This window comes from Podarcis vaucheri (genome assembly GCF_965113315.1).
Source record: "Podarcis vaucheri genome assembly, chromosome: 14".
Classification (NCBI taxonomy): Eukaryota; Metazoa; Chordata; class Lepidosauria; order Squamata; family Lacertidae; genus Podarcis; species Podarcis vaucheri.
In genome coordinates, this window is record NC_138752.1 from 11,261,879 (window position 1) to 11,283,336 (window position 21,458).

General features: G+C 47.2%; 1 protein-coding gene across 7 annotated transcripts in view; it reads right to left on the reverse strand.

Moving 5' to 3' along the window:
- The window catches only part of GRAMD2A (GRAM domain containing 2A), a gene marked incomplete at its 3' end in the record, with an annotated part of 63,419 nt that extends 43,888 nt beyond the window's left edge, over positions 1 to 19,531 (reverse strand). The window contains exons 1-2 of one of the 7 annotated variants that reach the window (XM_082198692.1): positions 19,450 to 19,531; positions 19,047 to 19,161 (exon numbers count right to left, since the gene is read on the reverse strand). Coding sequence is in view for 4 of the 7 variants with exons in the window: in XM_082198688.1 (XP_082054814.1) it covers positions 19,047 to 19,396 (350 nt within the window). Of the gene's footprint in view, positions 1 to 2,030; positions 2,072 to 15,993; positions 16,016 to 16,269; positions 16,820 to 17,049; positions 17,229 to 19,046; positions 19,399 to 19,449 lie in introns of those variants that run through there. The other 6 variants (XM_082198689.1, XM_082198693.1, XM_082198691.1 and 3 more) reach the window with 6 other exon arrangements.
- Positions 19,532 to 21,458: the final 1,927 nt, after the last annotated feature.

A 21,458-nucleotide genomic window follows, 5' to 3' on the forward strand; every position in this document is an offset into this window, starting at 1 on the left:
GGGTTATGGTCACCACAATGGAATGTCTAGGTGCCTTTTTCCAATGAAGATGATGATGATTTCATTTCTATACCACTTTATGTTATTTATATTTAAAATAATAAATCTCAACGCAGTTTACAACACGTTAAAACATCAAGTAAAACAATCTAGAATAAAACAAATTGAAGCTTCACGGAAAATATTTCAGGTCCTTCTCTGACATTTTGCTTTCCCCAGTCCCCAGCCCGGCATCTAGAGATCTCCACTTGTTTACAATTGGACCCACCTCAGTTGCAAAATGTGCCTGGCTATTTTCAATCTCTGCCTCCACTAATACTCTGAAATGCAGTGGCATAGTGTGGGTTGCCAGTGTCTGGGACCATGTGGAGAGGAGGGAGGAAAAGGACAGAGTACCCGTGTGCATTCAACTGCCTAATGGCATCCATAACAACCAGGAGATCGCAGCCGCGGCGATAAGAAAATAAGAGCTGTTCTGTTGTTTGGAGAGGTCAATTCTTGGTTTGCACGCAGAAGCCGTTTTCAATGGAGCCCAGTGATGGAAGTGTGCAGCTGTATTGAGGCAGCACCAGGTGTTGAAATTTTGCATCGCTTAACAATTTTGCACTCGGGGCAACCGCCCCCGTACCCCCACCACCATGCTATGCCACTGCTGATATGGTTGCAGGCCCTTCTTAGGCCAATACGTGCGACACATCTGCTCAACAGCTCACCCCAACTCCACAAATCGTACAGACTAACATCACAGAAATAAAGACAAGATTTGGAGTTGTGAACCTCGCAGTTCCCCCGCCTTAAAAGTGCCAAGCTGACCCTCTAAGCCATCCTGAAGCCCCAACCCACAAAGCAGCAACTGCCCAGGTCTGCTTAGACAAAGACACACATACACACACACACATCCCTTAAGTGGATTTTCTGCCTCAAACAGACAAGGCAGAGATTTGCTCAGGCATACTTTAAGCTAGGATTTCTCAAGAGCGGATAAAGAGAAGGATTTGCCTGTCTGGGCAAAGGCTGGATTCCACAGCTATAAAGCAGGGAAGGGAAGAGGCAGTGTATTGAGGAGGGTTCAGGATCCATCCTTCACCTTACATACTCCCATCCAGAACAGAGGCCCATTGAGCAACCCCAAGGCAAAATGAAGCCTCAACATCCACACACACAAAGAGAGAAGCACACACATGAGCTGGCTAGCCTGGCAGTATCTCCCAAAGGGCTAATACACAAATTATGCACAAAACCGCAAGAGGTGGATATACAAGAGTCAATCTCAGTTGTGTACACACTTTATGGCACATTTGAGGCGCGCACACAGACACACACACACAGAATGCTAGGCACTGTTGATTGATAAGATTGACCAGGAGAGATAAACTACAATTCTTTGAGGGGAAAAGAATGTGCTTCAAAGGTATAGCATGTATGCAGCCTAAAATTAGCTTTCATTGTGGCTAAATGTCTAATATGCTTCAATACTGGAAGGAGAGGTCCTCTCCTCCCACCCCACAGTCACACAATGGACAGAAGACATGACTTGATGGGCAGCTTATGAGAAGGTGATCTTCCATAAGCACAAGGAAGATGGGGATTTCTCCCCTGCATGAACTCCATGTACAGATTAATTTGCTTGTACATCTGAGCACTGGGTGGGTCTGGGACCACCAGCTCTTCTGCCACCCAACCCCCCCTAAATGTACAAATAGAATGTATTGTTTTGATTTATTGTGGTTTGTTTTGTATTGTTTGACTGTTCTTGGATTTGCATCTTTCTGGAAAATTCAATTTAAAAAAACCCTAAATTTTGGACACACAATCCTGCATGCAAATAATAATACTAACGTTGGGTGCATGAGTATTATTTTCCTTAGAAGCTGCCAACATGCCCATCTTCAGCTGGGGGCTGCTCTCGTCCATTCAGTTCTCCCTCCAGCGCCTTCTGAAATCCAAATCCCTCCTGCTCTCCAGCTAACTCCCCTTCTCCCTACTACAGACTTTTTTAGTGGCGCTTTCCAAGCAGCAGTTTGCCTTACCTGCCCAGAGCAGAGACATTCTCCATGGCGCCTCCTTGCTTGCCGGACTCAGCTGCTGAAGGCTGCCGTTGTGTTGGCAAGCAACGGCAAGTATCCAAGCTCCGAATCAGGAAGCTGGCAACTTTTTAAAAGGAGCATTCCTGGCAGGTCAACCTCAAGACCCGCAGCCTTTGGGTGATCTCCTTAAGCTGCTCACCGGCAGACAGAAGAATGCCCTCTCCAGCATATGCAAGGCAGGGCACTGACAGCAGGGTGCCAAGGGCTCAGGAACACGAAGTACCTGCTGGTCTATACGTATCAGACCCAGGGGAGCAAAGGGTGCCCTCCATATGTTTTGAGATCCAATACCCATCTTCACGGGACGCGGGTGGTGCTGTGGTTTAAACCACAGAGCCTAGGGCTTGCCGATCAGAAGGTCGGCGCTTCGAATCCCCGCAACGGGGTGAGCTCCCATTGTTCGGTCCCAGCTTCTGCCAACCTAGCAGTTCAAAAGCACGTCAAAGTGCAAGTAGATAAATAGGTACCACTCTGGCAGGAAGGTAAACGGCATTTCTGTGGGTTGCTCTAGTCATGCTCTAGTCATGCTGGCCACATGACCCAGAAGCTGTCTGTGGACAAACGCTGGCTCCCTCAGCCAACCCCAGAGCACCGCAACCCCAGAGTCGTCCACGACTGGACCTAACGGTCAGGGGTACCTTTACCTATCTTCACAGACCATTAAAAGCCCTAAACGGCCTGTATACTTGAAGGAGCATCTCCACTACCAGCATTCAGCCCAGACACTGAGGTCCAGCTCCAAGGGTCTTCGGGCAGTTCCCTCATTGCAAGAAGTGAAACTGCAGGGAGCCAGCAGATGGCCTTCTTGGCAGTGGCACCCGCCCCGTGCAAGGCCCTCCCAGCAGATGTCAAAGAGTTAAACAACTATATAACTTTTCATAAACATCTGAAGACAGTCCTGTATAGTGAAGTTTTTAATGTTTGATATTTTGGGTGGCTTCCAACACATATAAAATTTCAAAAATTAATAAAATTATTTATAAATTTATGACTTTTAAAATAGAAAATAAAACCAGCTATCTTAAAACACTTATACTTACTAAAATCATATGTTAAAATTGCAAGTCGGGATAGACTTGCTGGAAGAAAAAGGGTTTTAGCAGGCACTGAAAACAATACAGTGAAAGCGCTTGCCTAATATAAATGGGCAGGGAGTTCCATAGTGTAGGTGTTTGCACACTAAAGGTTGACTCCTTGCAAGCGTGAAATGAACATTAGGCGGCACCTATGAAAGTGGCAGTGAGACAGATCCCACGCTTGTTCCAAAGTGCTAATCATCCTGCCAGCCAAGAACCTCCTGCGAAAGTTGCTTCCAAAGCCATGCACATCTAACATGTGTCAATCTGAGCACAGTGTGCTGTAAAGAGGTGTACGCGTCAGGCTATATAGGGCAAATATCAAGTATAACTTCTATCAGGCTTAAATCCAGATGGCTGCCAACAATCCGTTACCTTGGCACGCTAGAGAGAAAAGCAAAGAGCCTTAATCTGATCACCAGGCAATCTGATTAAGGCAGTGGGCAGAGATGGAGAGACACGCCTTGTTCCTGCACCAATATGACAATTTGATATGTACATCTGAACAAAGAATTCATTGAGATCTCCCTGGTGGAAAAGGTTAGCATGGATAATGAATTGTAAGAGTAAAAGCACACATTGCGTTTATGCAGCATTTTCCATGACAGCTCAAATGGCTCATGTCCAGTTTCTCAGGAATCTATTAACAACAGCCTAGAAAGGCAGTCCAGAATCATTATCCTCATTTTACAGAGCAGGGCTTGAGAATGTGACAATGGTGACTTGCCTAGGACTACCTAGTGAAGGAGCTGTGAACCTGTAGCCTTCCAGATTGCTGAACCAATTGTGGTGGTATTGAAATGCATAAACTGCAACAGCCAGAAAGGTTGGGTTGCTAGAGGTAACCAGGCTGATGGGAGTTGTAGTCCACAAGATCAGGAGAATACCATGTTGACTACCCTGGGCTAGAGAACCAAACTAGGACTAGGGAGACTTGGGTTCAAATCCTTGCTCAGCTGGCAGTGGGGAGAATATCATCATTTCTCTATCCAACCTATGCCATAAAGATAAAAAAGAGGGAGAACCACAACCTGAGTTCCTCAAAGGAAGGCTGGAGGTAGAGTAACTATACACCAACAACAAAAGGTGCCCCCATGCTAGCTAGTCAGACCACCAGTCACTGCCCAGTAGCAGCCCTCCCTAGCCCCCCCCCATGGCCTCGGCCCAGGATACCTGAAGAAGAAGAAGGAGAGGAGGAGGAGGAGTTTGGATTTGATATCCTGCTTTATCCCTACCCAAAGGAGTCTCAAAGCGGCTAACATTCTCCTTTCCCTTCCTCCCCCACAACAAACACTCCGTGACGTGAGTGGGGCCGAGAGACTTCAGAGAAGTGTGACTGGCCCAAGGTTACCCAGCAGCTGCATGTGGAGGAGCGGAGACGCGAACCTGGTTCACCAGATTACGAGTCTACTGCTCTTAACCACTACACCACACTGGCTCTGAAGGAGTGTCTCCACCCCAATCGTTCAGTCTGGACTCTGGGGTCCAGCTCTGAGGGCCTTCTGGTAGTTCCCTCACTGCGAGATGCCAAGTTACAGGGAACCAGGCAGAGGGCCTTCTTGGTAGTGGCACCGGCCCTGTGGAACACCCTCCCATCAAATGTCAAAGGAATGAACAACTATCTGACTTTTAGAAGACATCTGAAGGCAGCCCTGTTTAGGGAAGTTTTTAATGTTTGATGTTTTATTGTATTTTTAATATTTTGTTGGAAGCCGTCCAGAGTGCCAGGGGAGACCCAGTCAGATGGGCGGGGTATAAATTATTATTATTATTATTATTATTATTATTATTATTATTATTATTATTATTATTCCTAACCTGCAAGAAGTCAAACAGTCCTTGAAAGTGCCATACCATTGGCCGCCACACCACAAGTCATATTCTACAATAGTTCTTGAAAGGGCCAGCCCTACCATTAATCAAGGTGACAATAGATGATGTGTGTTGGGGAAAAGTGATTAGGTGCTGGATAACAGATCTGTGGGCCAATGGCGGATTGCCATGCACCCTCGATCTACCAGGGGTCAGCAAACTTTTTCAACAGGGGGCCGGTCCACTGTCCCTCAGGCCTTGTGGGGGGCCAGACTATATTTTGGAAAAATAATAATGAACGAATTCCTACGCCCCACAAATAACCCAGAGATGCATTTTAAATAAAAGCACCCATTCTACTCATGTAAAAACACGCTGATTCCCAGACCGTCCATGGGCCGGACTGAGAAGCTGATTGGGCCGGATCCAGCCCTCGGGCCTTAGTTTGCCTACCCATGATCTAAGCCAGCCAGTTGCTGTCACATATGGCGAAGGATGCCGTTCCATCCCTAGCACTGAAGGAAGACGCTTTGCTTTCTTCTCCTTAAAACCTAAAGCCTATTCATTGCACTGAATGTTTTCCTGGCTCCTTATATTTTTAGAAATGGTTAAACAAGAACAAGACTCCATTCACTTTGGATGGTCCTGAGGTAAGTCCACAGGACAGAGAAGATTCATTTCTCCCTTCCCAGGCAGGAAGCCAGTGAAGAGGGAGGGAGTCAGTGCTGGATCTCTAGCCAAGTAAAATCAGCACACAGATTGCCTGGGTTTGGGGCTGTATCCTCATCCAGCAGCTCCCACTGAATCTCTTTTGGGTACTTCCATTTAGCCAAAATTAGCCAAGGAATAGCCCAACCCAAGGCCACATTTTAAAATTTAAAAAACCCCAGAAACAACAGCACAAAACCTTACGCATTCAAAAACAACAACACAAAGCAGAGAGAGCCTTGACCTTTTGCTATTCCTCACCACAAGGCCATGCTGGCTGGGGCTGATGAAATCCAGCAACATATGGAGGGCCAAAAGCCACTCATTTCTGTCCTAAAAGCTACTTTAAGGCTGCCTCATTCTGAGCTATCTGAATACTTACACAAACAAGTCTTTAATGTGGCCTTGGATGCACAGGAAACCACTTTTTGATCAAACTGCAAATCCATCTGCCAGCTTTTGCCCTCATTTCAAATTCCAAGCGCTTTTCTAAAAGCACTTATTTGTATTACTTTTTTTAATTGTACATGCTGTAATCAACAACATTGTGTGTGCGTGTGCATGTGTGTACACACACACACGGTATGGAATACAGTATGGACTTGCCCTTTAGTACCTTTTCAATGTGAGACTTTGCCACAGTCCATCACCTTTTGCAGCAAAACTCGATTCTCTCTGCTGGCAACCCTTTGCTTTATTCTTCCAGATGGCCCATTGCTAGCTTCCTGCCTAGATGCTTCACCGTACGAACTTTGCCCAGTCATGCCGTGCGTTTACTATCCAGGACCACTTCTTCTCACACAAACACCAGGAGGATATTTCCATTGTCAGGCCCAGTGTTGTTGTTTTTTTAAATTAACCGCTTGGAGGAGGGCATGGGGAGGATGCTTAGCAAATTAGCCTAGGAGGGGACAGGTAACACCGTACAAGCTTTGATCAAAGTTTAAAACCGTCTTGACAGGCTGGGACACCAGGCTGAAATAAACCAACGTGTGATATTCTTTTTTTACGTTTTACAAATGTAATTCCTGCGTTGATTTTGCCTCTGTCTTCTCCCAAAAGGAGAGCAATGCCCAACCTGCCGATAACATAATAAATGAGGTAAGGAGGGAGCTGCAGCCCAAGACAGGAAGAGAGGTGGTAAGGGAACACCTGGCTTCTATAAATTAAATCAAATCTCCAGGGTCTGATGAGCTGCACCCAAGGGTACTAAAGGAGCCAACGAATATAAGCTCAGCGCCTCTGCCTATGATCTTGGAGAATTCTTGGAGAACAGGGGAAGTTCCTACAGACTGGAGGTGGGCAAATGTTGTCCCCATCTTCAAAGGGGGGGGGGATAAGACCCAGGAAACTACCAACCAGTGAACTTGACATTGATAGGGACAAATATAAGATTCTGCATTTAGGCAGGAAGAATATAAGATGGGGGACACCTGGCTTGCTAGTAGTACAGTGGTACCTCCGGTTGCAGATATAGTAATTATAATAATAATTTATTATTTATACCCTGCCCATCTGGCTGGGCTTCCCCAGCCACCCTGGGCGGCTTCCAAAAAATATTAAAATACCGTAATACATCAAACATTAAAAGCTTCCCTAAACAGGGCTGCCTTCAGATGTTGTTGTTGTTCTCTTTGACATCTGGTGGGAGAGCGTTCCACAGGGATGGGATCCGTTCTGGTGTTCCAGCCAGATCCCGAGGTTTTCGCAACCGGAGAGACCGCTTCTGCGCATGCGGCAAAAACTCAGAAATATACTTCCGGGTTGCCACTTACGTATCCCGAAGTTTATATAACCAGAGGGATATGTAAGCGGAGGTACGACTGTACATGTGAAAGGGTTTTAGTGGATCACAAGCTTAACATGAGTCAACAGTGTGCTAAAGCAGCAAAAAAAGCTAATGCTATTCTAGGCTGCATCAAGAGAAGTCTAGTATCCAGATCAAGGGAAGTAATAGTACCATCCCTCATCCTGCAACACTTTTGATCATCTTGGTTGCCCTCCTCTGCACACATTCCAGCTTGTCAACGTCCTTCTTAAATACTGTGTCCAGTTCTGGGCAGGACAATTTAAGAAGGACGTTGACAAGCTGGAATGTGTGCAGAGGAGGGCAGCCAAGATGATCAAAAGTGTTGCAGGATGAGGGATGCAGTTTGGCCTAACTGTAAGTGGAAAGGATCTAGTAACTTTTTATTGGGTTTTATAAACAAGGATCATAGGAATAATAAATAAACACTGAAGCCTCATGTCAGTTGTACATAACAAAAATAGCATAATGAATTTTCAGCAATATCTACAACATATGGTGCATTATTAGTGGTCAATGTATAGGTTCTTGGTTTGTCATTTGATTTAAACAAAGGGGAAACAGGATAGAACAGAATTAACAGATAATATTCAAAATTGCACAGCTAAATGCCCAGTAGCATAGCTAAATGCCCTTGTGATTATGCTTAGATTAAGTATGAGCAATAGTCACTTTTCCTCTTATGTTACTAATGAAACAATATACAGGAAACGCCCATTTTGCACACGTTCAAAGAATGCACAACCGTGCATGCGGACATCATCGCAACCAGAAGTGGCCGGAAAAGGGGGCAGGGCGAGGGCATAAGAGGGCAGAATGGGTTTATATGCGTGTGGGTCAGGAACTCAACTCCCGTGCAAAACGGTCATTGCCTGTAAAGTGTTGGTGTATTGATGAACATGGAAGCGGGGTTCAAATATAATAATTTATGTTTAAGTTTAAATTTAGATCAAGCAGACTGAGGCAAAGGCTGGGGGGGGGGAGTTGTTCATTTTTTGGAGTACTGGCATATGTTATGCAATTAAATCACTCGGGGTAAAGCCATCTTTCTTGATCTGTTCACGTGTCAACCACACTTTATTTGTTAATCTCTCCAGGAGGGCTGTTTCCCAAACTGTTTTGTGTCAGTTGTCGATCGTTGTGCCAGATACAGTATCTGGTTATGTTGGGTCTTGTCATTTGTAATAAATGGCTTATTAATTCTTTATTATGTGAATCCAGATTGTTGTCTAGAAATATATTTAATAAAGCTAATTCTGGTTAGACTTCCAGTTGTTGTTCTTGTTATTTTATTAAATTCTTTTGTATTCCAGAAAGGTTGCCCAGGTGGTCTTAGTTGATTCCAAGCTGAACATGAGCCAGAAGTATCATTTTAGACAGCATTCTAGCCACAAGAGGCAGCCTCAGAGCCACCCAGAACAACACAAAGTAACACAATATATAATAAAAAAATGCAAAACAATTACAATAATGACTCGCTCCTTCTTTGCTTTGAGAGCATCCCTGTGACCCAGTGGCGTAGCGTGGGGGGTGCAGGGGGGGCCGGCCGCACCGGGCGCAACATCTGGGGGTTAGGGTTAGGGGGCACAAATCCACGGGTTAGGGGGCGCAAATTACTTGCCTTGCCCCGGGTGCTGGCAACCCACGCTACGCCACTGCTGTGACCTCTGTGCTCAAATTTCCCATTCTGCCAAGCAAAGCTGGTTTTCATTTTCAAAAACTGGCAAAAACATTTCACCACGCACAAAACCCTGTAACACTAAGACAGTAGCAATTTAATGCCGTCAGCCCCCCAAACGCAACCCGAAATCAAGGGTGATGTGGTTACATAAACACATCAGAGGCATACCAAGGCTTAAAACTAAGGCCGATATATTTTTCCCGTTTTTAGAACACCAAGTTCATCCTGATTAGGAGGCCAACAGCTGTTGGCCTCATTCCGCAAAAGGCTGCCGGCTGACTGGCTGAGCCCTCGAAATATGCCCATCCTCGTCGCTGCATGTTGCCCGCAAGAATTTCAGAACCGATTCACTGATGGCCCCCTCCCACAGGGAGATGAAGATGCACAACTCACTTCCCAAATGTGAAGGACCACCTGCTCCCGCAGGAACCTACCCGTATCTTAAGTTGGGTATTAGGGGCTGTGATCTAGGTCGGCTCAGAGGTTTGGACCAGGAGTGTTAGCTAGCAGGGAGATGGCTTTCCTTGTGGCAATGTCCACCTGTGGAAATTCCCTTTCCACAGCAAGCCTCCTGGTGCCCGCTTTACGGGCATTTAGGACCCGGGTTTTAAAAAACCCAGTTACCCACAGACAGTGCTATTTTTCTAGAAAAAAAGAGGTGCCAGAACTCACCATGAACGCCACCCTTTCCTTCTCATAATGGCAATGGCACCCACCTGAAAGGGGCCGGAACTGAGTTCTGGGTAGTTCTGAACGAAAAAAAACCCTGCCCACAAATTCAGTGGTATTAGGACTATGTTGCTAGTGGGGGGTTTTGGTGACCATTTCTCATTTGCAGGTGGGAGATGGGTTTCATTCATGCATGGCCGCTATCTTCTGGGAGGCCCATTCAGAGATGCAGAACCAGTGGCCCTCCAGATTCCCATCAGCCCCAGAGTCAAGTCTGAGGGGAGTTTTAGTCCAGCTGCATCTGAACAGCCACGGCCTAGGCAGACGTTTGGGGTGGATCCAGCAGGGCAGCTGTTAAGGTTGTAATGAATTTAGTTTTTAATAATATATTTATTTATATACCCCCTGACAGGACTCAAGACAGCTGATAAGAACCGGGGGAAACAAGCATTAATAAACAATTAAAAATTTAAAAAATTAAAATTATATACATATATAAAGCCTAAGAAAACCAAGAATTACGATACTGTAAAAACAGAATGGCACCAGCCAGTGTTAGTAACTCAAATATACAATCTAATTGCCAAATGGCACCTTAAACCTGGGTTATGGTAGCCAAAATGGAATGTCTAAGTGCCTTTTTCCCAACAACAATGTTGTTGTTGTTGTTGTTGTTGTTGTTGTTGTTGTTGTTGTTGTTGTGTTTTCATTTCTATACCACTTTATATTTTAAAGAACAGATCTCAAAGCAGTTTACAACACACTGAAACATCAAATAAAACCATCCAGAATAAATCACGAGTCAAGCTTCAAGGAAAATATTTCAGATCCTTCTCGAAAGGACATTTTGCTTTCCCCAGTCGCCAGCCTGGCATCCAGAGATCTCCACGTGGTCGCAGTTGGACCCGCGCCATCACAAAGTGCGCCTGGCACCTGGCTATATTCTGTCGCTGAAAACCTCAGTCTACAGGGCCAACCGTCAGGGGTGATGGGAGCTGCAGTCCAGCAACCACGGGTTAGGTAAAGGTAAAGGGACCCCTGACCATTAGGTCCAGTCGTGACCGACTCTGGGGTTGTGGTGCTCATCTCGCTTTATTGGCCGAGGAAGCCAGCGTACAGCTTTCCGGGTCATGTGGCCAGCATGACTAAGCCGCTTCTGGCAAACCAGAGCAGCACACGGAAACACCATTTACCTTCCCACCGGAGCGGTACCTATTTATCTACTTGCACTTTGAGGTGCTTTCAAACTGCTAGGTGGGCAGGAGCAGGAACCGAGCAACGGGAGCTCATCCCATCGCGGGGATTCGAACCACCGACCTTCTGGTCGGCAAGTCCTAGGCTCTGTGGTTTATCCCACAGCGCCACCCGTATCCCTAACCACGGGTTAGCCACCCATAGAAAATGAATGTGGGAAGCAGCTCCTCATCAGAGAACCACCCTCCCTGGCTTCTCCGAGAACATAGCAAGGCAGCTTATGCAAGAGACCTGCCCGACAGAGTCCCAGTCAAGCTGTCGGCAGCCCGTCACGTTGCTGCATGTTGAGTCAAACTCCCAGGAGAGGTTTGCTGGAGAATGCCCACGCCAGGTCCCGAGAGTTTCGCGCAGCCAGCCTGAATTTCCGAGACACAGCCCTCATTCAGCAGTGACCTCATTTCCTTGCTCTAGATGGGTACGGCTGCACTGCCCCAGTCTGCATTCCAGTGGAAATTGTTTGCGTGCGGATTCGGAGAAATGCTACGCTTCTCTACAGCCGGAGGCGGGGGACGGACACACACAGACACACGCACGCAGCAAGCAAGGGCATCCTTTGTTGGCGAAATCATGCTCAGAACGAGGGCAGTGAAGACTTGACAAGTCACACTGCACTCCTCCTTAAAGCACGGCAAACATGAAATAACTAAAATGCTAAAGGCAGCTTTTTGAGTCATATTTATTCACAGGGAGTTGGGCGGGGTTTTGCAGGGGGTGGGGCTATGCTAGCAAAGAAGAAAAAGGCTAAGCAAAGTCCCTTTTTTAAGGGATCCGAGGCAGACAAGAAAAATATTATATAGCAAGTGGGTCTGCAACAAAATGCCATGAGTCTGTGCAGGCTGCCAGCCAGCCAATGAATGCTAACCGTTCTCAGGATATTCCCAGTTCATTGCTGTTTTCTCTCTCCACCACAAAAATCTCTGTCAGTACTCCAGCTTACTGAGCATGCTCAGTTCTTACCAGGCTATCTCCCCCATATCCGACCACCCCCATGTTATACCATACTCTCCCCAATGCTGAGGTGAAAAAACAGGGCACACGTCTTCTGGGGCAACGCTCGTGCACAAGTCACATGACTCACGCGAGATCACAGCCCCAAAAGGTGTGTTTTCTTCGGGCCCCTCAAAAATGCGCATTTTGGGTCACCACCTGAGATTGCGGCCCTGAAAATTGCACTTTTACGGTGTGAGATGGTGTGAAGTCATGGCGCCCAAAACGGCCGTCGTGCTCTCACACAAAAACCCTCCAGGATATCCTGGTTTTACCAGGACAGTTGAGGGGTATGTTGCACTGCTGCAAATGTTGGGCTCCCCTGTGCTTGCTTACACCTTCCTCATTTTGGCTACACAGAGGTTCACACTCAAATAATGAGTCCAATATTAATTGAACTCATAGGAGGGGTAGTCAATGTGGTCCCCTCAAGATGTTATTGGACTACAACCCCTATCAGCCCCAGCTATGGCCTATGGCTGGGGATGATGGGACTTGTAGTCAAAGTATATTTGGATGGTACCATGTTGGCCACCTCTGGTACATCTCCATTAGCCTGCCACGCCCCCCCCCAATTATGGGTGCTTTATTTTTTTTCCCTTCAGCCCTCGCTTCTGCCTCCTCCTAAACAGCCAGATATCCATAAAATAAGAATATATTTCTGTAGACACCACTGCAATCTCTGAGTTGTGAGGGATTCCAGGGATTCCAGGCACTTACCCAGGGCTTATGTTTTCTTTGCAAATGAGGCACAGTGGAAACTGTGCTATCATTATGATATATGGTTTATTTACACACATATACAACCTGAGCCAGCGATGGAGGGGCTGCCAGCATTACACTCCAAAACGTCTTGCTTCTCCCATAGCTCTGCCTCTGCTCAGCTTGCTGCATTTAAGACATCCACTTTTCTCTCCAGCTTGCTGATGCTTACAGCCTTCAACTATTTTTCCTCCAGCTCACATCATCCCCAACTGCAATCCCAAGACTCAACTCTGCTCTGTCTCTAACTATCTCTCCCTTGAAGGAGGGGCTCAGACCCATCTACTGGCACAGAGTATTTGCTTTGTTAATCGCCCATTACCTTCCTTTGTTCTCCGTAATGGCTCTTCTCCCAGGCAATTTCCTGAACGGGAAACTGGTTTCACCTGTATTTTAACACTTTGCTAAATCCAGCACCTGGCAGCCCATTTTAATACTCCAACCACTGATTAAACTCCATCACCCACTAGACCCAGGAATTTGGGGGGTGGATCTAGCACCCAGGAGTTTTATCCTTTTTCCTTCAGCCTTCCCTTCTGTCTTCTCCTAACAGTCACAGATTAATAAAATAAGAATACACTTCACCATGGCCCCCTAGTGAATACCTTCCCCCTAAAACTACCAAGAACACAGAATACAGCAATTGCTTTGAAACAAGGACTTTACACCAATAGGATATAGCAATAGCTACAAGTATGGGCAATATTCATCCTGCTTCCTAGGCAGCATACAGACTGTTACTTCTATGGAGCAATGGGACTGAGTTCTTCTTTAGCTGTTACCATGCCAAAGGCATAACCCTCACTACACAAAACATAGGAGGGGGAAGGACAGAGCCTCACTACAGTGGCTGAATGTTCCTTGGGCTTTCCTAATTACAACTGCTGCTCTTAGCCACTTTCATAAACAGTGATGAAATAACCTGAACCAGATGGGCAAGCAACTTCTGATCTAATCAATTTAACTCCTAATGACTTCTATTGATTTCTTAGTCCCTGGACAGCAGTGCATTCCTGCAAGGTGTTGCTAGGTTCATTTTTCTAATGCACCACACAAGAACTTCAATGTCCATCCTTTTGGGTGTTTTTTAAAAACCAAATTCCTCTAGGAACTAGAAAACATATGGAGACGGCAGAAGAGGGCCTCAGTCATGGGTATAATTCCGACAACCACAATGCTCACACAAAAATGTCTCTTGCTGCTGTACTCAGGTCACCTCTGAGAGCTCATTTTTGGTTTTCCTCAGGTTCGTCTTGGAAGTGCAACAGAAACCTGCCAAACTGGTTCGACCAAAGAACTTGGTGGGATCTTAAAAAATGAGCGCATATGAAGGATAGCTGTACAGGACAGGGTTGGCAGCAGCTGGTCTAGGGAAGGTCGGAGCGAGCTGCTCATGACTGGGACCTTCCAAAGTTGACTGGGTTGTGTGTGCAGAGGGAGTGGCAGTGGGAGGCTGCAGCAGCGATGCAACACAGATGGTTGCCCAACTCAACTTTCCATGCAGAAGGTTGCCAGGTTCAATCCTTGGGATCCCCAGTTAAGGCTGGGAACGTCCCCAGTCTGCAACCCTGGAAAGGCTCTGCCAATCCATGCAGACATCACTGAGCTGCACGGACCAATGGCCTGACTCGTTAGAAGGCAGGTCCTCATGCTCCTGTGGATGATGAAAGCAGCACCAGACTCCTGGCACTCCCTCAGCCCAAAGTGGCAGAGAGAAAGGGTGGAGGAGGCAGCTACAGTGGCCATCTTCATTATCCCAAATGCCTCTGGGTCCCACCTCCTACACTGTGTGCACCCAAGGCAGGGCTAAGAGATATTAGGAGTAATTAAGACGGCAGGAGCTTCAGACACATGGCCTGGTGCTTCTCATCACATTGGAGAGACATGAAAAATTCTAAAATTTATGGACCTTTGGCCTAATGCAGCAGGACTTGTTATATGCCAGGGTGGGTCTGATTTAAATCACGATTTAAAGCACTAGTCAGTAAGACTTGATTTAAATCATTTTTTTACAGAAAGACTCCTCCTTAATATTTACAACCGGATGAAGGTTTCATTTCTGGAATAATAAATGTTCAGAGTAGTTTTTACAGTTATAGCAAACATTACTGATTTGGTTATACTATTAGAAATACATAGACAGATAATTATGAAATTATTGTGAGGTTTAATAAGTTAACTGTTTATATTTGGACAACTTTTCTGCTGTACGTTATTGGAAGGAGAAAAATAATCATTTACTTAATAAAAATTTAAACAATTTATTTAACTAAAGCAATAACATTATAGCATATGTATCCATGTTTGTTAACTGATGTGGTTAAACGGTTTTTTTTAAAAAAAACTTAAGACTGAGTTTTAGCACACATGAAAAACGTAAAACAAATCCTTATTTCCTGATGAATAGCCTTTGGACTATAATGTAGCTTAAATAGAAAACTATCTTTAGAAAGATTTTTCCTCCAAAAGCATTTTATTTGAAAAATCTGATTTAAATAAAAAAAATCTGATTTAAATCAAAAAATCTGATTTTTGTATTTTTTTAAAAGAAAAAACATTGATTATATGCCGTTATATGCAGTGTTATAAACTCAGATATACAAGCCAGATGCCAAATGGCACCTTCAATCTAGGTTACAGCTGCCACGAAGAAATGCCTATTCGCCAGGTGAGCGAGCTAGATGACCTTTGGAGTCTCATCCAATGCTACAATTCTACGATTCTACAATTCTCATCTACACTGCTTGACTTGTAGCTTGCTCCTACAACCATTCACTTGCCCCAGGATGCCAGAAGGAGGAACACATACAGGGGAAATTGAAGCGATATTTCTGATGGACTAATACAAAGATTTTTAAACTGTGGTCACCAATCCGGTGCCCAGAAATCTCCAGGTAGTTGCAATTGGACCCACGCCAGAAGCAAAACACACCTGGCGCCTGGGGAACTTCGAACACTGGTCATATGTTCTCAAAAAGCGATCGCTATAGTCTTCCACGGATGGATCCCAGGTTATTCATCCACCGCTCACACGTGCTAGCAACAACGATAAACATTTGGGAGAAAGTGGCCACATTCAAGAATCTGGGGACATTTAAGACAAGACATTGATCAGAATTGACGAAGGCAAACGTCATAGCCGGTACATACCCAGGTTAGGAACACAGGAAGATGCCTTGTAGCATCAGCCCATCCAATTCAGTATCATCTGTGTTAAAGCTCATCTGCCCAAGAATTTGGGAGAGATGTTTTTCTGAGCCTTACCTGGAGGACCAAGCCCAGGAATTTCTTCAGGCACGGCATGTGGCTCTAGTACTCTACAACAGTCCTTCTACAAACCTAGATCTCCAAATATTCTAGGGGGTTTTCCCAGCAATTTGCCAGCCGGCCAAGCAAAACAATCAAATTTTCTAAGACAATACCCACCAGACTGGCATCCAAGAATCAAATCAACCTGGGAAATTGGGACCTACTGTCGTTGTTTTGGCACTGGGGGTGGAGGCATTGCCCACCTACAGAGAGCAATTAAGTCCCACCTCCAAACCTCTGTTACTTTGCTTTGCCACCATCAAAAGCAGCTTCTGGACCCAGCTACAGAGACAAAGCTACATTCAGCGGAGAGCCAAGTGGACAAGTTGTTTGGAAACATACAGTCCTTTGGGAGAGCTGCAGCCACCCTGCATAGCTTTCCCTCCAAACTTCAAGGTCACGCGATGCTCCGGTTTCTCATATCCCAGCATATGTCACAGGGGGGAAAGAAAGCACTCTGGCAAGCAGCGGGGTGGGGGAAGAGCGAATCACCAAAAATAATTAGCATGCCCAAGTGTAGCAAAAGACAGCACAGCAAAGGGAAAGAAAAGGAGGGGAGGTGGAGGGAAATCAGACATTCTGTCCTCACTGGCAGAGATAGATGTGTAATAGTGCAAAGCAAACAATGCCGGGCCTGTTAGAGCAGAGAACGGCAGTCCTCCCAGACCGTCTCATCCAGGCAATCCCACCCAGGGCAGGGGGAAGAATTTCCAGAATCATGCCATAAAGAGCTTCGTCAGCTGGCAGCCCCAGGAACCTGGCAAATCTAACCTGCAGATGACCCAAAGGAGAGGCAAATCGAAAGGGAACGGGGGCAGAGGGTAGCACAGGCTCCCCAAGCACCAGCTGAAGTGAGAGCATAACTGCACTCCCTGAAATAAAAGTTGTCTAACTCACCAGACACAGGCTTACAAAACTTCCACCTGGGAATCATTAACATACAGAAGCCCGCATGTGTCTGCTGCAAAACACGCCTCACTCGTCTCCCGTGACCTTCCCTGCTGGGCTCTAGGGAATCAGAAACGGCAGAAGCTTCCTCGTCAGTTCAGTTCTCCAACTCAGCAGCAACAAAGCCAGGATTGTGTATGGAGACACCATGGCTTCCAAATCTGCCACTCAACCTCTCCCTGCCCAACACGGCCGTATGGTGCAATTTTAGCAACTGGGACATGTGTCTCTGGACAGCAGGCATCACTCTTAAACCTGGAGGGGAGTTGGGCATTGACAGGAAGCATCAAGGCTTTAATTCCAGAGTTAAAAGAAACTTTTTAGCAATAGATCAAGCATCCGAAAAGGCCACCAGATCCAAATATTTTTAGAAGTGTTCCTTGCTATCTTGCAGAAGCGCCCGAGTCCAGACATCATCGGCTCATCTCCAAAAACTGAACTCATTCTTGCAGCCTGTTCATCCTCATAATGCCCTAGCTTTGTAAGAGTGAAAAGGGTTAGGATCCAGCCTTCCGCTTTGATTATTATTTACAATATTTCTGACCCACACCTCATCATTCATGACCCCAGAACAACCACAAACAATCATTCCATGTCACAAAAACAACAGAGCAGATAAAATATCATAATCAGAATACACCAAACATTAAGAATCTTTAAGACTGCAGCACAGCTCCTAACTTCTATCACAAGGCTGGCTGAATTAGCATCCTCCAAAAGCTTGAGTAGATAGATCCGCCTTAAGTTGGTGCCAAAAGAAAAAGAACCAGCAACAACCGTACCACTGAGAAGAATGCACCCTGTAAACTGGGTGCCAACACAGAGAAGGCCTTTGAGAATTATGCCTGAATCGACTGGCTCACCAACTGAGTGCCATCGAGCAAGCAGTCTCTCAACTATAATTCTCTCATCAGCAAAACAGGTTTTTTGTTTATTTATTTTAACTATTCTACTACACCAGGTAGTGCAAACAAATGTTCCCAAACCCCCAAGGGATAATTTCTGAAACGTCCTGCTGCAATTTAATCAGCTTTCACACCCACTCTGGCAGTAATCAGAAGAATAACTTTATTTATTAAATTGCATTTCGGTCCCATCTTTCCCATCTTTCCTCCCAAGAGATGTAGTCGTTCCCACTCTAACCCCGTGTGCATTTTACCATCACAACAACCAAGAATAAAGCTAAGGAACCCACAGGCCTCCACGTGTCGCTAGACAACAACTCTCATTATTCTTGATTGTCAACAACATCCAGAGTGCCACACACAGTTTCCCCCATCCTGGCTTTAGAGAGGAAAACCTGCTATAGCAGCAGCTGGGGTCCCATTGGCAATGGGGAATTATCCTGTGCTATAGGAGTTAAGACTGGGCATCACTGCCCCTCAGCCTAGAGACCCACACCAAGGCTGTTGAGGAGTGGCCCCTTCAGACTCTGGCTGCCATCAGGGAGACACACTAAGTCCCTCTGTTACCAGGCTCAGTCCCTGACAGGATGCTGCCATAGCCCTAGTCATGCAGATGCAACTTCAGCGACCGTACTTGGTGGTGCCATCAAGGCAGGACTTTAGGGCAGAATGAGGAAATGGGATCCACCTGTTATAATTATTAACGACACACCCTTCGCAATTAGTTGAGATTCCTGCACGGCGGCGGGTTGGACTAGATGACCCTAGAGACCCCTTTCCGACTCTACAATTCCATCATTCCTAAGGTCTCAGGGCTGGTTAGCAAGGGGAATCACAATATGTAAAGGCATTTTAAAGCGGCTTGCAGTCTGGAAAAGCAACGCAGCAGCGATTCTGGGCGGCTTGTCACAGTTTCAACGACCATCTAAAGCAGCCCCCGTTTCCCCCTTCGGCCCCCAAGGCCAGCCCAGGGTCTCAAACGCCGGTTTGGCACCGGCCCGTGCCTCCCTCCCGACCCCCGTCAGGCGTGCCGCCCCTTACCCTTTCCTCGAGGGGCTGCCCTGGCCCAAAAGGTTCCAGACGACGGCATAAGCCAAGGCGCCAGCGAAGCTCCCCGCCTCTATCCCACCAGCGCTCCGATCCAGGAGAGACGAGCCTGGAGGGAAACCGTTTGCGCTGATCAGAACGAGGGCGAAGGCAGGAGCCGCCGGGTCCCGCTCTCTCCCCAGGCCGACCCTCGGCACGTAGAAGGCGCGGGGAAAGGGCTGCTGCTCCCCCGGCTCCCGAGCCCCAGGCGGGCAGCAGCAGGACAGGGAGCCCCCCGCCCGCCTGCCCGAGGCGCGTCCCAGCCGAGGAGCCTCTTTCCCCGCGCCCGGGTCCCAGCCACGCATCCCTCCCGCGTTCCCACGTGCAGTCTGACACGGGGATGATGTAACCCGCATACCTGCCTGGCGGCCCCTCGCGATCCCCCCTCCGCGGAGCCGTCATTCCCGGCAGCTCGCGATCGCCCGGCACAGGCCACGCCCACTCGCCAGCCTATTGGCGGCGGCAGCGGTGGCGGCCGCGGGGCCCTCCCTCCCCGAGTGCGCGCGCTATCCCAACCTCGCGCTCTCATTGGCTTGCTCGCTGACCCTCCACGCAAAGTCCCTCCCCCCGGGTTTGGGCGGGGTGCGCAGCGGCGGCGGTGTCGCTTCTTAAAGGGGACGCGTCCTGTGCTGGACGGGGCGGAGATCTTTCCGGTGATAAGGGAATGTGGGGTTGGTGGCGTGGCGTCGGTTTGCGCTCCAGATGAGAAACTCTGGTAGCAGCAGCCTTGTGCAGTTCGGTAGGATCCACTCCTGTGTGAGTGTGCAAAAGACTGCGGCCCTGCAGCCTGAGCCTTTTAAGGTTTACTCGGAAGTAAGTCCGATCGCAGTGGGACTTGCTTCCTAGCAAAGGAAGCATGCATAGGAGTATTGATTGCCCTGCTGCCGCAACCCGGCTTGTGCATGTTTACTAAATGGCCCGGAAAAACGTGGGCTCCCTCTGCCAGTAAAGCGAGATGAGCGCGGCAACCCCAGAGTGGTTCGCGACTGGACTTAACTGTCAGGGGTCTTTACCTTTACCTTTAAGTACTTTAGGTAAAGGTAAAGGGACCCCTGACCATTAGGTCCATTCGTGACCGACTCTGGGGTTGCGACGCTCATCTCGCTTTATTGGCGAGCCGGCATACAGCTTCCGGGTCATGTGGCCAGCAATACTAAGCCGCTTCTGGTGAACCAGAGCAGTGCACGGAAACGCCGTTTACCTTCCTGCCAGAGCGGTACCTATTTATCTACTTGCACTTTGAGGTGCTTTCGAACTGCTAGGTTGGCAGGAGCAGGGACCGAGCAACAGGTGCTCACCCCGTTGCAGGGATTCAAACCGCTGACCTTCTGATCGGCAAGTCCTAGGCGCTGTGGTTTAACCCACAGCGCCAGTTAAATGGGCTTATTCCCCATTGAAAAACAATGAAGAATCACGTGACACCGTAAAGACTGACATGAACCTTTGGCGACTAAAGTCCACTGCATCAGAAGAGCAATCCTCATATGAATATATTTATAGTATATACATGCACATGGGTGTAAAAGAAAACAGTTCGATGTTAAAGGGCACTAATATGCAAAAAGGACAGATTCTCATCGCATCCACACTACTGACCCCAAAAATCCTGGGAGCTGTAGTTCGGTAAGGGTGCTGGGAATTATAGCTCCGAGAAGGGTTCACTACAGTTCCCATGGTTGTTTGCGGGGGAGCCCCGTGCTTTCCATGTGGTGTGGAGGTGACCATTCAGTGGCCTCCCTGAACTGTCCTTCCTGGTGGCTGCTATTTCGTCAGAAGAGAAAGCTCGGCTGAAGAACCAGCTACATGTGGCTCCTCCCATCCTTGAACTGTTTCTGTTCCACTGTGCACTGCACTGCAGATCCTACACAAGGGAGTTGATGACCTCAGAGACCGCTTTCCATGAGTCCATTGACGCAACCACGTCACAACATGCCCCATTTATTAATTCAAAGTAGGTCAGAGTTGAGTGAGTTGACTACACACCTGGATAGCTCAGTCACAGAGCATGAGACTCTTAATCTCAGTGTTGGGCAGAAGATTCCCGCATTGCAGGAAGTTAGACTAGATGACTCGTGGTCCCTTCCAGCTCTGTGTGTTGCCCATTCTGCAGCTTGCATTAAATAAGGTCAAGGCAATCTCCTCGCTATATCCAAGCATTGCCATGAGTAAGTTCCTTGGATAATCATTCCTACGTTCTAGTATGTGCTGATACCAACCAGGCTCCGTACTCCCACAAAGCCAGCGCGGTGGAGAAACTTTCTTGTTCCTTCAGCCTGTCATTATGTTATTTATTTCCATTCAAACAAAGCACCCAGCCTTGTTGCTTTGGGCATCTGCCACGAAAAGGAACTTTCGCAATCCGGCACT